This window comes from Fulmarus glacialis, unplaced genomic scaffold (assembly GCF_000690835.1).
Source record: "Fulmarus glacialis isolate BGI_N327 unplaced genomic scaffold, ASM69083v1 scaffold40200, whole genome shotgun sequence".
Lineage (NCBI taxonomy): Eukaryota > Metazoa > Chordata > Aves > Procellariiformes > Procellariidae > Fulmarus > Fulmarus glacialis.
In genome coordinates, this window is record NW_009186566.1 from 39,734 (window position 1) to 55,575 (window position 15,842).

Below are 15,842 nucleotides of genomic sequence, written 5' to 3' on the forward strand. Positions count from 1 at the left end.
GACTTCATTCTCAAAAGTCCCCAGTTACACATCCTTTTTTCCCCTCTCCAAGGTCTCCATTAGAAGAAATTCTTATATACCTCAAGACAGAAAAGCAAGGCATTTGAATTTCGTTTTCAGTTACAGCCTCGACCTAGCTCACAGACATAGCATCCTGTCCCTTCGTCTGTGAAGGTGAAAAAGTATTCTCCTAACTTTTGGGAAAGAGGAGGAAAAGCAAACCAAGCATAGTCTGGGCTGCCCTCATTATCTATACAAGCATATTGGCCAGTACAGGAAGCAAGGTATACATCTGATTTCTGTCAGCAATCCCAACATCCAATTTCATGACCAATCTTGAATCACTGTCTCTCAACCAGCTCTTTCCAGGTCTTGAACTTGATGCGAAATTCCTAGCCTCCCCAGCTATCTTCCAGGTCCTTTCTTCTCTTCTGTCCTATCACTCCTAGCATCCTCTCATCTAGCCCGTCATACTACAACGATAGCATCGCTAAGTACGATTAAAATTCTATTTAATTTAAAAAAATAAAGAAACTACACTTCTATTCAGAAGTTTCTACATTATCAATAGAAAACACTCCCAATAAGTCACAATGTTTATCACATTAAGTATATATGGAGAGAGTTTTGCAGAGGAAAAAAATCTTTCGCCATATTTGTTCCCAACCTTCACAGTAGATGAGCAATTTCAGTGATAAATACACTGATCAAGAGGTAACAGGTATCTCCCAGTGCCACAGAAGCCTTCTTATCACTGTGTGCTACTCAAATTGAATCAAATCCAATCAAGTAAAACTACTGAAATGCATGAACAAAAATGGAAAGGTATGGGGGATGGACTTTCTGAAAGCACTTCAGTGATACAGAGAATAAAAACCTGCCCTTATTCATTCAAGTAAATGAAGAGACAGAGAAAGAGAAAAACTAATACAGCCCAGGTCGAATTAAAATCTGCTGGGGGGGAGTGTGGGTATGTGTGAAATCAGACAGCTTCATCAAACATCTGAGGTAAATTTACATTAAGATTCCCTTTTCTCTTGTAAAGCACAACTTGTATGTCCAGTATCTTTTTTGAAATGGTCACATTGACTTCCAAAAATAGTAACAAATAAAGCTTTGTTTGGGTTGTGGAGTGGTTTGTGGGGTTTTTTGCATATGAATATAAGCACTGCTTAAAACTAGAACAAGTCCTCTGCCTGTGCAATCAAAAGTCTTTGAAGAATGAACAGGGTTAACAAGTTCAATGAATTGCACATACACAATTATACATATCCTCCTATTTTATGGCTAAGAATTACAGTTATTGAAATATATCTAATACCTGATTTGTGTAACAGGTTAATGATATTAAGAGTTGCTAACCAATTTTTTTCTTACCTACAGTTTATTATTTTGAATTATAATTAAAGTCCCTTAATTCCTTTGATACCTCCATAATTGCCGCTCATTTATTACATAACCAGGAATACACTTACAAATGCAAGAAGTTCCTTAAAAAACGCTTATACAAAAGTGGTTCCTTAAAAACCACTTACATAATCTTGACTTTAAATCCTTTTTTAAATTAAGCAAACACAACATGTACCTTTCTCTTTTTAAAGATGGAAATTAGGAACAATGCTGATGTGCTGAAAATTGTATACCAGTGTATACAAAGGTTGTATACCAGTGATTCTGTTGGTCCTAACCATTAGTTTCATCAAGAATCACAGAGGAAGAAAAAAAGAGGAACCTATAATAAACATATCAATGTTCACCAGTTTTCCACTGTCATGTTACCTCTTCTCTCATCCCATGCAGCAGCTATAAAATGAAACAGCAAGTACAGTAGGGAGTACTGCAGAAATGTGAGACTGGCATGCTGTTTGTTGTGCATGCTGCTTCTACTGGCATGTTGTAGAACTCAAAAAGGCTTCTGGAGAAAAAGAAATCCAGCTGTCAACGACATCTTAAGGACTAAAAAGAAATCACAATGCCACCTTACTCAGCTGTTGTCCTGGTTTCAGCTGGGATAGAGTTAATTTTCTTCCTAGCAGCTGGTAGAGTACTATGTTTTGGATTTAGGATGAGAATAATGTTGATAACACACTGATGTTTTAGTTGTTGCTGAGCAGTGCTTACATGAAGTCAAGGACTTTTCAGCTTCTCATACTGCCCTGCCAACAAGGAGGGTGGAGGTGCACAAGAAGCTGGGAGAGGACACACCCAGGACAGCTGACCCAAACTGGCCAAAAAAGTATTCCGTTCATATGATGTCATACTGAACAAAAAACTGGGAGGGAGTTTGCTGGGGGGGTGCGGCTGCTGCTCGGGAATTGGCTGGGTGTTGGTCAGCGGGTGGTGAGCAATTGCATTGTGCATTACTCGGTTTGTGTATTCTTTTATCATTATTACTATTTTCCCTTCCTTTTCTGTCCCATTAAATTGTCTTTATCTCAACTCACGAGTTTTACCTTTTTTCCAATTCTCTCCCACTGGGGGGGAGTGAGCAAACGGTGGTGTTTAGCTGCCTGCCAGGTTAAACCACAACAGCTGTGAAGCATCAACACCCAAGATATGATTGCCAGCCTACACACGCACCAGCAGAAACAAATCCAAACCTTCTTGAAGAAAGGAAAGTAGAAAAAGATACACTCCTCTTACAGTTCCAGAGAGCATTCTGAGCTGAGAGAGAAGCATAATTTCTGATGCTTTTCAGACAGCAAGAAAATCGTTAAATGTAGCTTCCTTTAGGTTACATTGCAGCCAGCACATGGAACAAGAATGTCAGATTCTAGATCTAGTAATCTTGGATAAACTTCTCTACTACTTTGAACAGCAGACTAAGAAACATACCACTAACTAATGCCACTCTTTCAAAAAAAAAAAAAAAAGAAAAAAAAAGAAAAAAGATCTATGAAAAGTAGCACAAGAGCAAATGAAGAATTCGGATCAAAGACAGGAGACTACTATGCATTACCATCAAAAAAACCCACCTGATCTGAAGCAAGAAGTCCAAACTGTAGGGAACTGAGGGAAGTCTTAGGACAATTCCTAAGAATCTATCCATAAAAATATTTTTATGCCCATCTCAATTTAGAGCTTCTAAGAAGATAAAAGGCATTCCCAGAAACGCTATTATTTAGGAGAAACAGCGTATGTTTATCAGTTGTCAGAGGCTAGTGCTGTTTGACTGCTGTTGCAAAGATACATAAAAATCAGAGACTGAGGGAGGACTGCAAAGGTCAGGGGAGATTCAAGGAAATAAAAAAGATACATCTAAAACAGCAGAGGAAATCCCTGTAGTTACGTATTTGAGGTAAAGAAAACGAAAAGCAGGTTCAACAGGTTTTTCCTGGGGCAGGGGGGTGGGGGTGGGGCGGGTGTGAACCCACCACAAAACCAAACCACTGAAACCAAGCTTAATAGCAGTAGGAAACTTGATGACCGTAGGTCATCCAGACAGCTCTGGAGTAAAAGTGAGTGACAATGCCGGTGTTGAGCAGGCAGGCAGCATGCAAGGGCTGTAGGCTCCATCACTGGAGGTCAGTCCTGCTTTACAGATGGGGGGAGGGAAAGACTGCCCAATCCATCTCCTGCTCACCCCAGCATGCTTCCAAATACGTTATATTTTTAATTTTTGATTTGTTATGGAGAATCCAGCAACAGTCTTATTACTGTTGCTCTAGAAATTGATGTAACACAGCATAAAGAGCCCTTCTTCCACTCATCACCCTCACATTTGACACACAGCACTCAAGCTCATTTCTTTCCTTTGTGGGTTTTTTTCCCCCCCCCCCCCTTATTTCATTTATGTACCTGAAAGATAGAGGAAAAAGTGAGTTAGAGAAAAAAAAGCTGAAAAAATTAAATAGAGCAGGAGAGCATATCTAAAGTTTCATGAAAGCAGTAAAAACGGAAAGGACATGGTGCTGGCACAGGTTTCTGCTACTGGAACTGAACTGACTGGAAGTGAAGATTTCTATGCTGCTTGGATTGAGAACGTGGTATTTTTTTGACATTTGCTGTCTGCTAATCCCTTGCGATAGAATGGGAAAAGAGGTAAAACAATCTCACATGAAACAACTGCTTGAAAAGACTATCTATACCTAAAGGCTGTACAGATAAACAGATACAAATATAGGTTGACATCCATCCTTAGCCAGTCATTAGAATACATTTACATTTGTACATAACCATACAAAAGAATAAAGTGAATGTACATTGGTCAATAAAACTTGACTTGACAATTTATACTCAGCTATATTATCTCACAGGTCACCTAAACAATTTTTACAAGTATTCATCTATGAAAGACTAACTCTATATTGATTCAAAGCAGTGGAACTGGAGTGCAAGTTACAAGCGCGTATGTATTTTTTCCCAATTAAGTTTCAGGATGACAACTTGTGCATTTAAAAGAAGGAATGTTGAAGGACACCAGAATACATTTTCCAAGGGCTTTTTTTAAAGGTGCAAAAGCTGAAGATATTTTTTATTTGCTATTTAATGTGCAGGAAAATGACTAATGGCATATACAACACACAGTGGTCATATACCTGCACGTGTAACTGGCTGCATGCTCAACAACTGTGTGCAAAAGATGGGAAGGAGAGCATGAATAACATTTTGGGGTGAATGCACACATGGATGGAGTCAGTTTGAACATGTAGAAGGGGAGTTCCAGCCATCTATCATAGGGGAAATAAATACCTTAATATTGGCACTTTATTTTCAACGTGAAAATAGAATCAGTATATATGTTTTAATATTTCTTGTTATGAGACCATAACAACCGAATAGAAGCACTTTGAAGTAATTTGTGAAACAAAGAAATCCCTTTTTCATGGTTTTAGACATAGTTTCAATATTATTGATACTGCTACCCATGTTGTCTTGTATGATGTTGTATTTCACTCCCTATTTTTATTATTGATACTGAGTTTCTAAAGTTATTAACAGAACAAGGGATGGTCTTTTGCGGGTAATATAAACTGCCATCAATTCTTTGAGTTCCATGATAACTTATGAAAATGTCAATTAGAATATTTATTTCTGTTTTAAAAAATCCAAGTGTTATTTTGCGCATTATTTCATAGAACAAATTATAGCTGTTAGTACAAAAGAAAAAGTCCCCACAGCTGTACCTCGTACTTTGGGGGACTTGCAGAGAACTTAGCAGTTGATTTTGCACTAGCCTTCAGCATGAAGCAACTTTCACTGCCCTCCCCAAAAGGTGTTGGCAAGCATGAAGTAGCGAATTAATTTTAAAAGTAAGGAGGAGTTCTTTCCATTCACTCTTGGTAAGATTTTCAAAGTCACTTGTGAAACTTTAGAGGTCTGCTTTCCATTAAAAGATAATGAAACCTGGTGGTTTTTAAATACTGCTTCTTGACAATGATTAGTCAAAATTATTTTCATGTGTCCTATGAGTAGTAAGTGCCATTTTGTATGCACTAACATGCATATAGGTAATCTAATACTTAAATAATTTAGCAACATGTACACCTTGACATCTCAGATGAGACTGTCCCATCAAATGTAAAACAATCCACCTTTGAGGTGGACAGCTGTCCACTAGGGACTGGAGAGAGTGCTAATCTCTATATTTTAATAAGTATTATTGAAAAATATATTTGTAAAACATAGGTAAGTTTAATGGTCCATGTAGTTAATTTTATATTGGTAGGTAAATAAGGATCTAGCTTACTGTATGGAACAGAACTACAATGAATACATATAAATTTAAAATTTGTAATACAGCAATATTCTGAAGAGTGATAGGTGCACGTATAGCACCCAACATGACAGATGGCTTTTTAAGGAAAATGGGATATGACAGTAAAATATGGACTAGATAGCAAAATAAAAGCATTACCTGGAACCTCTTTTCAGCAGCAGGTGGGAAAGAGAAAAGGATTACTTATACAAGTTTTGCTGAAAGGTAGCTGTCATATTCATAGAAAGAATTATTATTGACTTTCTGGTTTGTTTACTTCTTTCTACAACAAGGGGTTTATTCACAACTTCATAGGTTATGTAAACCTATTACTTGTACAGAAAACTCCCATTCACTTAAATGGGAATTATGAACATGTGTTGGCATGAGAATATAATTCTTAGGAATGATTCCTACTGTAAACAGAGAAAGAAAGCAGAAGCAGACCCGAAAACATCTTAAGTCTATCAAGTGTTTAAAGAGTTGGCAAACACAACACCTGAATTACTCAAAGAAAGGTTTTGCAGGTTTAACTTCCCGAAATGAGCTGATGGATAGAACAGTCAACTCACTATTAAAGACAGATGTTCACGTTCATTCATAAAAATACATTCAGTTATACTAAAATACAATTATCTCAGCTAGTCAAAATGTGTGGGGTACTGAGCATTGCTGATATATAGTGCTTTTTCATGATGATTTAATTCAGTTTATGCTGACTGAAGATATTTGGACATCTGTTTCACAAATCTGCTGCACTGAATGGGTTTTCTCAGTCACGTATGATGCATACTCCTATACTTTGACTAGCAAAAAATCATTATTAACCATGAGAATATACAGGCATGTACAGATTATTTCCTAATATTTGTACTATGCATGGGCACTTTTCATTAGTCTGATTCATAGGTACACTTTCTTTGTTTTGATTTGCTTTTCTTTTAAGAACTACCACTGCAGCAAAGACACCAGTTATCAGTCTTTTTCACTTATAGGTGAAGCAAAAATAATTTTTCCCTCATCTGTTAGGGAAAACTTTCCAGAAAATTAAGAAAACAGTGTTACCAACTTACAAATGGATTCCCCCCCCCCCCCCCCCCCTACCAATTCCCCCCCCCCCCCCCAAAATGAAAATAATCTGTTTTACTGAATCTCTTCTGATTAGTTTCAACTTTGTTTTGCAATGCAAGACTGATGCATTATTTCTTCATATAAAAGCTAAACCTTTTCTCCCAATAAAATTCAAATGCATCTTGAACAGGTTTTACAGTCAATAACATGCAATTCTTCAAGGACTACAGAATTCAAATACCTTCAGATATTTTTCAGAATAAGCACTATGCAGGGGAAATGAGAGTTTCTCCAAGAATGGAGCACAGTGTTCTCTTACAATTATCCTGAGTAAACTGAACCAAACGTCCATATAGCCAGAGGAAAATTTTTAGCTTTCATTTGGCAGTTCCAATTCTTTAATCTCCAATCCTACTTTTTCAATTTCATGATTTAAGTATGGAACAAGATTTTCCACATAGACCACATGTGACATATCTAATTATTAGCTGGTAAATATTTACATACATAGAGATACGATAGGATGCCTAATTGGTACAAGGCAGATTTCATAAAATGCTTCTGTGCTGTCTTCACCACTGGAATATGCAAGACTTATTTGGAGCTGTATTCAACCTATCTAGCAATATGCCTGTGTTTCAGTTATCCTTTTCTTGAGGTCTTCAATAAATGCATATTGTTCACATAACTTCTTAGGTTCTGTTGATAAAGTCAGGCTACACAGATCATAACCCAAATACAAATCTTGCAACCCTCATCACTGAGCCATGCAATTGTTCCTCTAGACATTTTTTTCCTGGTCATATCTGATTATTTTAGTTGCAAAACAAATGGGTTTTTTTCCTTGCATTCGAAACTGGAGAAGATTTGGTAAACCTTGATACTTTGGTAATTGGCTTTTTGATTTCCTCAAAGACATGAGTTAGCTCAGCTTTGGCAGGAAAAAATAATTACCTCAAACTGGTTAAAGGGAGTCCATTCCTTTCCATAATGTTGTTCTAGTCTATCGCTAGTGCTCAGACACACAGTAATACAAGTAACTAACGATAATGAAATTCTTGCTTGTGAAGAATGAAATCTCCAGAAATTTCAGGGGTTTCAATCTCAAGGTTAATGCCCTGCACTAATGTACATTCCAATGTGCAGAAACTGATTCACAGAGAGGTTAGCTTCAAAAAGCCCCGCTTTCATTCTAAAACTGTTAAAAAAAATGTTAAACTTAAATTTTCTTGTAATCTAATTTATTCTGCAAACAGGGTGAACAGAGAGAGGGAAGAAGCTGCTAATAGGAAGTCCCTTTCTATAGTTTTTCATTTTGATTCCTGGCTTCTCCCTTCTCCCAGATCACATAAGTTGACAGAGTGAATGGAGAGGATAAAGCTGTTTTTTTACAAAAAGAACTTTGGAATTTGTGCTATTTACATTCATATCACAAGTCACTAGACTGGCAAGCAGAAAAACCTAATTGCATTCTGTCCATTTATCCAAAATATATGGAAGATGTTTGTGTAAAATTTCTGAATTTCAGTGGCAATTACAAGGTGATAATTGAGAGGTTCAGATACAGGAGGCCTCATTTCAGTAGTTTCCTCCCACTCTCACCTCCTTGGAAGTACACTTTAGGTTTGTTTACTGTCTGTATCAGGTTAAAAAAAAAAAACAACACTTCACTTCTGGGTCAGTAAAAGACTAGTTTGTAAATAGTTTGTTAGTTCCCTAAGAATCTAAAATATTTTTGCATATGTCCTTCCACACACACAAAAAAATCCTCAAGACCAAAACAAATAAAAATTTTTAAAAAAAAAATTTCTGAAGCAATTTTGCCACAATGCCTGTTTATGAATTGCATCTGGAAGTGGATGCAGAGCATCTAAAGAATTTTCGAAAGATATAAAACAGTAGGATCTTCCCATACAAGAGATCTCAGCACGTGGACTGAGTAATGATACGTATTAAGAAAACAGGATAGTGATGACTATGAGAGACAAACTTTTTCAAAGGTTTTAGTTGCTTGCGAATATTTAGCATGGTAAATTTTTGGTGAAAAATTAAACCAGAATTCCTGGTTGTTTAGTTTTGAGATCTGTTGAGATTTGGTACAGCCATTCTTATCTAAGGTACAAATAGTGAACACTTCAGGGAGTAGAAGAACAGAGTAAGAATGGAGTGATATTCTCCAGATTCTTCTCCCAACCTCCAGTGATTTGCAGTTCAGGGAGTAGCTGAGCCAGAAGTGTTTTCAAAATTAACTATCCATGATGGATTTTTCTTCTGAGCAATTTAGCACAAAAACATACTAGGAAAGAACTTTTAGTAAGGGATAGAAACAGTTTTCCAGTCTATTTTGTGCTGCTGAATATCCATAAAGCTATTACAAAACCACATTAGACACACAATAGACATCTTTTCACATAAAAATATTATCTTTTAATATTAATATTCAGAAATTATAAATAATTCAAACTATAGAGTGCTGCCTCACAGCCAATGCCATTTTCTGCTTTCAACAGAAGTTAAAATAAGTATTCCAATATCAATATATTATGGTAATTTTACTACTAGAGAATGGCATATCATTAGTAGAGGTGACCTTAAACTACACTGCAAGCAGACCTTAAACCGACTGAGTTCTAGCATCCATAAGTTTTCAAAAGAAAGTACCTGAAACTTAAGGCTTCAACATATTTCTCTTCAGCATATCAACTTTTACAGCACTAGCATCTCTTATTTTCAAAAAATACCTGTCCCACTAACTTCTAAAAGAAAGCTAAAAGTAACATTCAGACTTATTAACTCTAGCCAATCACCTGCCTATTTTTTCAAACATTACATCATGTAATGAAGTAATGTTCATTTAAGACTTGGAAAGAAAGTCTCTAAAGCAATCTTATTTAATTTCAAAACTACCAATAAAGTAAAAATACCTATATGGGAACCTACAAGAGCAAATAAAAATAATTGTGTTTTCAAATACACAATCAAAAGGAAGCTGAAATAGCTTTGAAGCTAACACAGTCTTGTAGGTGTTCCATTTACATTTTTCCTTACTGTCCCAAAACGAAGACTGAACACTACCACTGTCATGTTACCCTTCATTCTCAGCATCAGTGGGCAATATTAGAATGACTTACTGTCAGCTGTATTCTTTTATAGCTTGCAACTTCTGGTTCTGCATCTCTAGTACTAGAACCCACTAATCCAGTTGCTTTCTAATTATGGAACTATGCAATAAAACTGCAAACGGTTATGCCTGAAAGTTGGGGCTTGGTGCGCAGCACACTATTTCTTCCATTCATCTCTAAATCCTTCTTTAAAACATGTATTGTTTTCTTCTTCAACTGTCTCAAGCAGTAGATAAAATAGACCTAAACATTTAAGGCATCAAAAATATTTACTTTATGAATTTCTTTCAAATAATGAATTGCTTAGATAAGATTGTTAAAAAAAAAAAAAAGTCTGAGAAAAAGTGGGGAAAATCATGTCTGTCCTCAAGGAAAAAAATAAAGGCAATGCTGCCTAGAAGTATGAGTTGATGCAAGTCACATCTCAAGTTAATGTGTTAGGCATAAAAATGATTAAAACACAGAAATGTCCACTGCTCCTAGTTAAACTGTGCTGTTGTGAAGGGGAAAACTTTTTTTTTTTTTTTAAACTTCTGCTATTGCAAGGAAAAAAAGTAATTCATGAGCAAAACCAGAAAATTGAGAATAGGACACTACGACTGTTGGAGAACAAAAACAATCCTTTGTTCAGATTCACGTTCTGGGAACTGCATTCACATTTTCAATTAAGGGTCACTGGAAGAAAATTATTATGCTACACCAAAAGCAGAATGCCATGTTCCATACCTCACAGAGAAGCAACCTACCCACCAGACTGCAGTGTTCTGCAGCCTCTTTTGCTTATTCTCCCTTTCTGCCCCTAGGGATTCTTTCATTCCTTTCTGCAGAGCTTTAGCAAAAAGAAGCGACACTGTTTTGACCCACCTGGTGATGTGTATTTGAATTTTTGATAGACTAAATGGCCTAAAACTCTGATTTCCTACATCATCCTACTACTTACATCATAAAAGGTGAGATCAACTTAACCTTTCAATAATATTAGAATCGAACTAATTCTAGTGAATCAATTTTTGGTACCCAGTTGAGTAATTTCTGACTCTATATCCAGGCCACTGTCTCAGACTACAACTCCTGGCCTCGCAGATGTTTTTGTGAGAAGCAGGAAACAGATGAGATTTCAGGTATGCTTCTTCCTTTAGTGTTCTCCTATTGTTTATCTCATTTAATACTCCGGATACCAAAAATCATATTCCTGCTATATAGAGGGAACTTCACTACTCAGGGTTTATGAATTCCACTTCAGCTGTCAGGTACAACAATCCTAAATAGTAACTACATTTTTAGTATGGTCTTTAATGTCTTTATACATAGCCTTAAAGTTCAATTATCTGGTAGTATTTATCTCCATCTTCTCCCACAGAGAATTAAACTCTTCCTACACTCAATAATAAAAGAGGTTCAGATACTTTCTGATAAGGAATCTCCTTTATACACAAAGTCAAAATTATTTGAAAGACATTCTCAGAAGCACATTCTACACTGGTATGTACCTGTGATCCTGAGAATACATGGATTCCAATAAAGTGTTACTACAAGAAATGTATCTCTTCTAATGTTTGGCAGTATATATAACAAGCCTACGCATAACATGGAAAGCCACAGATGTACTACCCACACTCTGAGAAGTACACCCAAATACCCTGTAAATGAACAAACACAGAACAAAAGTCTGTATAAGTTATACATGCTCTGCATAAACTTACACAGAAACACTGACTTTACAGATACACTTTTTTTTTTAAAAGCCTAAAACCAGAATTAATTTTATAAAGATTGTTAGTGGTATGATCTAAAATTTACATGACAACAGTGGCTTTCTTGATTATGTCAAGTTGTCTGCAGAAGGATACATAGAGATTAACACAATTCTATCATCTGTCACCACAGGGACGTGATTTCATTGTGGAAACAGGGTCCAGGTAGGTATGACAGGGGTTCTCCTTTCTTAACCAGTGTAGGTCCAAGAGTCCTGACAGCTCAGTCTACAAGTCTGAAGGGTGGCCTACAGCCTAAGGATTTGTTGTGCTACAAATGTAAGAGCATGTTTTTGAGTATGCATATATTCTAAATAGAGTATGTGCAAAAACTCATTACCTAATGCAGGCACCTAAGCTAGCGACTCTGCGTATCATATTAATGCTATGTGGACGCCTAGCAGCTCAGATCCTTAAGTAGTATAGGTGCTTTGGTAAAATGCTGCAGCCAAGTCAATAATGCTCCTCTCGTCCCTGAAGCTTTATTAGCTCCAACACAGTGGTGCAGACGTGGTGATACTACTCGTATAGCCACTTCAGGCATCTCTCCAACATGCTCCCTGGACTTTTTATTCCATGTTGAACCTCTGCATCAACACTGTGATATAGTCTTACAGAAGTTCACAAGCAGTTAGGCGAGCTCTCTGACTATAGCTACTTAAGTCAAGCTGTTCGTTAGCAACTCCAAAGTATTGAGGAAAAGAGGATGAGATTTGCTCACCTCCTCCCAAACACTCTATTTAGCACCCACTCATGTCTCTTCAGACTGAGAACTGGGCTTATTCTTTGTCCCTTATCCCTTTTCTACGCATTAACAAGCTATTATTTAATAGTAAAGAGTTAAAGCCTTCACTTCTGTTTCAAAGTGTAACTACTTTCCCAAACAGCTTAAGTTATTAAAATGCATTTGATCCTGGACTTTGTGTAAATGAACTTACCTTACTACCCCCTGCCTTCATAGGAAGCAAAAATAAAGGGAAATAAAAATAAAACAAAAATTAGTATCTACAAAAGTAGACTCACTAAAACATTTACCAAACATACACAATACTAACTTCAGCAGAACAGAAGTTAAAATGCATACAGTAACCATATTCTGTTTTTATTCTTCACAAAAACTTTTCTTTGAAGTTTTAAGGCCCCAAACTTTTAAACAATGCAGACAATGGAATCCTTTCATGACCTTTCATGCATTTTGAATCAGAACCTAGTTACCTTACTACAGAATTAATTTTATTTAATATTTTATTGGAAACTGAAAAACACAACTCATTCAGCTTCCAGAAACAATTATTGAAAGAAGTATAAGAGGTTTACAATTTCATTTAAAAAAAAAAAATCTTTAATCACAGCTTTCGTTAACAAGAGTAAACATAAATCCAAAATGTTGATACCATGCATGTTATTTCTTTTTGATTTCCACATCAAATACATCTAATTAATAAACAGAAAGACCATTTTTCATTTTAAATGCAAGACAGGGAGCCACAGCTTTATATGCAAGCATCCATTCTCTCCTTCAGCAACACAACTTGAAAACAAAAGATGACACCAAAACTCCCACAAACATCAGGTTGCATTTCTCAACAGGGCATCACAGATCTGTCAGCTTCACTGCAGAAAGAGGCATGCATATTGTAACACAACTCCTCACATTCCTGCAGGAAGTTTCCAATCTGCTATTTCTCTATGTACTTACTCCTAATTGTATTGTGTTGTGTTTTCCTCACTTCCCTCTCATTAATACTAGTGTTCCTCAATCGCCACTGTATCGTGTTAGCAATCCCTCTTTCCTTTTCCCTCACATACACTGTCCACATAGATTTTGCTGACAACAAACAACAACTTTCAGGGTCCTGTGCTCAGTTGCAGATTCTACAACAGATTACATTCTAGTGGTTATAAATTCTTTTTCCTACTTCACATCTACTTTACCTGCTGGTCTTATTCTACTCTGCTCCCCACCCCCTTCTCTTCTAAAGCACATAGTGAACCAAGCAATACAACTAACATTGCAAAGCAAATCAACTTAATTTTCCAAGACTCATTAATAGAAACTGCAGAACCACTGTGGACAGACTTTTTCAAAGAAAGGTAGAAGTTATCTGGAGACAGAAACAATGCAAGAAGAAATTACAGCTGAATTAGTCAGATTAGTATGGCTAATTAGATTTAGCTGGCAAAAACAAACAACTGAGAGCTGTCTTTCAATAAAACAATTGTACAGGTTCATGCCTATAATGCCATCACTAGATACCACTCAGTATTTAAGTTTCAAAAGGAATATATTATCAAACACTAGCAAATAACTCAATTATCTCAAGAAACTCTCCAAACATAATAATACACATACATCATTTGTAGTCTTTTGTGCTGTCTGAAAAAGAGATACAGCCTAGTCCTTAGGCAAGACTTTCCTTAAGTTGTGGGTTTTTTTCCTCCAAAGAAATATTTCTACTCTTTTTATACATACCCTTTTAAGTTGTATATATATTCCAATATAATTATGGTTTACTATTAATCATCTTTTCAGATTGCTTTCTTGGCTAGAATTCTAATTTAGCAATTACCTTTCATCTAAGGTTGGCTCCTTTTGTTGCAGATGAGGCTTAATTCCAAACATTGGTCTAATGTTTGTTGATAAGGCTTTGATGGTGTAATTGATTTCATTTTCCCTTGTCACATCACTGTCATAACCTAACAAAATCAGAGTGAACAGTATCAAAACAAAATAAAATACCAGAAAAAAAAATTGTATCATAATTTGTGCAGCTTTTAACAGTGTACTGGACTACAAGAACAATTATACCATGTATTATTAGTAACATAAATACACAACAGAAAAAAAGTAGTTGGGAATAATGAACATTGTTGATAAAAGACATTCTAAAAAAAAAAAAAATTTCTACAATATCTTTGTGGAAAAAACTATTAAAGATTCAAGGGACATTCAAAGCTACCCCATTTCTGCTTGGTTGGCCTTAACTCAGGGTCACTAACAAAGGGCCTCACTACATGACACCTGCGGTTAAGTTCTGGAAGATTTAGCGCCAGGTTGTTCTCAATTTCATGATCCATCATTAGGATGGAATCTATGGGTCTGCACAGGGTTCCTACACAATGCTTAGGGACAGTCAGGCATATCAACATGATGTTTACTATAGTAAACACGGCAAAAAGGCTAAATAGTGACAGGGTTGTTACTTACTCTCCAGTTTTTTTTTTTCAAAGATTGAGACTACTAATGCCAACTTTATGAATAGTTCTTAACTCTAACTGAAATTAATAGGACCTGATGAAGACAAACTTCTGTGGAAAAAGATATCAATGTCTTTTCTTGTGAAGCTTAACAGACCTCTCTTTCTTTTAGAGTATTTTTTCATGTGAAGCTTAACAGACCTCTCTTTCTTTTAGAGTATTTTTGAACATATAGCTTAAGAGGGTTCTGTGTAAAGCACCACAGCCTAGGGAAGTGTCAAAACCAGCACCAGAAGGTTATTGGGCAAAGATATGCTAACAGGTCACAGGCAGAAGCTGAACAAAAACGCTGAAGATTGCAATTTTTGATTCAGAAAGCTAAAGTTGACCAAGTCCCTCTGTAGGCAATTAAATCACTTTGCAGATGTGGTCTTCAATATTTTTATGCAGAAAGACAGTGCATAAAAATTCTTCTCCAATGAATGTTTAATATGCCTCTAATATTTAAAGTGCCTCTTTGGTCATTTAGCAGATTTTAGTGAAAACTTAAGTTAATTTATTACACAGAACTATTTAAAGAGTAGCAGTGATAGTTTAAAAATATTTGAAGACCAAGGAATTGACAAGGAGGAAAAATTGCACTTGGGAGCAGAAGGAACAAGTTTGGAGGCTCATGAACCCTCAGAATTATAACATGAAAAGGAAAACATTAAGTATGGCAAAACCAACAGCAGTCAATTCTACGAAATGTAATTAACACTTTATAACTATTGATATTATGATCTTGCAATAGATTGTTCCATATATGAACATCAGTCTACCTCAGTCTACTATGCTTTCATGTTATGGAAACAGATGCTACAACATCAAGATAACTATGATCTCACTTTACACAGATTTCAACATAATTCCATTAGAATTAATGCCCAAATCTAAACTGTGATGAATGTATTTTTCTATATAGATTTTGTATATATATATACAAAATATATATAATAT

At 35.9% G+C, this 15,842-nt stretch overlaps 1 protein-coding gene across 1 annotated transcript in view; it reads right to left on the reverse strand.

Moving 5' to 3' along the window:
• Positions 1-14,723, reverse strand: part of LOC104084403 (echinoderm microtubule-associated protein-like 5) — a 36,834-nt gene extending 22,111 nt beyond the window's left edge. Inside the window, exons 1-2 of the mRNA XM_009588238.1 lie at positions 14,606-14,723; positions 14,216-14,342 (exon numbers count right to left, since the gene is read on the reverse strand). Of these exons, the coding sequence (XP_009586533.1) occupies positions 14,216-14,342; positions 14,606-14,723 (245 nt within the window). The remainder of the gene's footprint in view (positions 1-14,215; positions 14,343-14,605) is intronic.
• Positions 14,724-15,842: the final 1,119 nt, after the last annotated feature.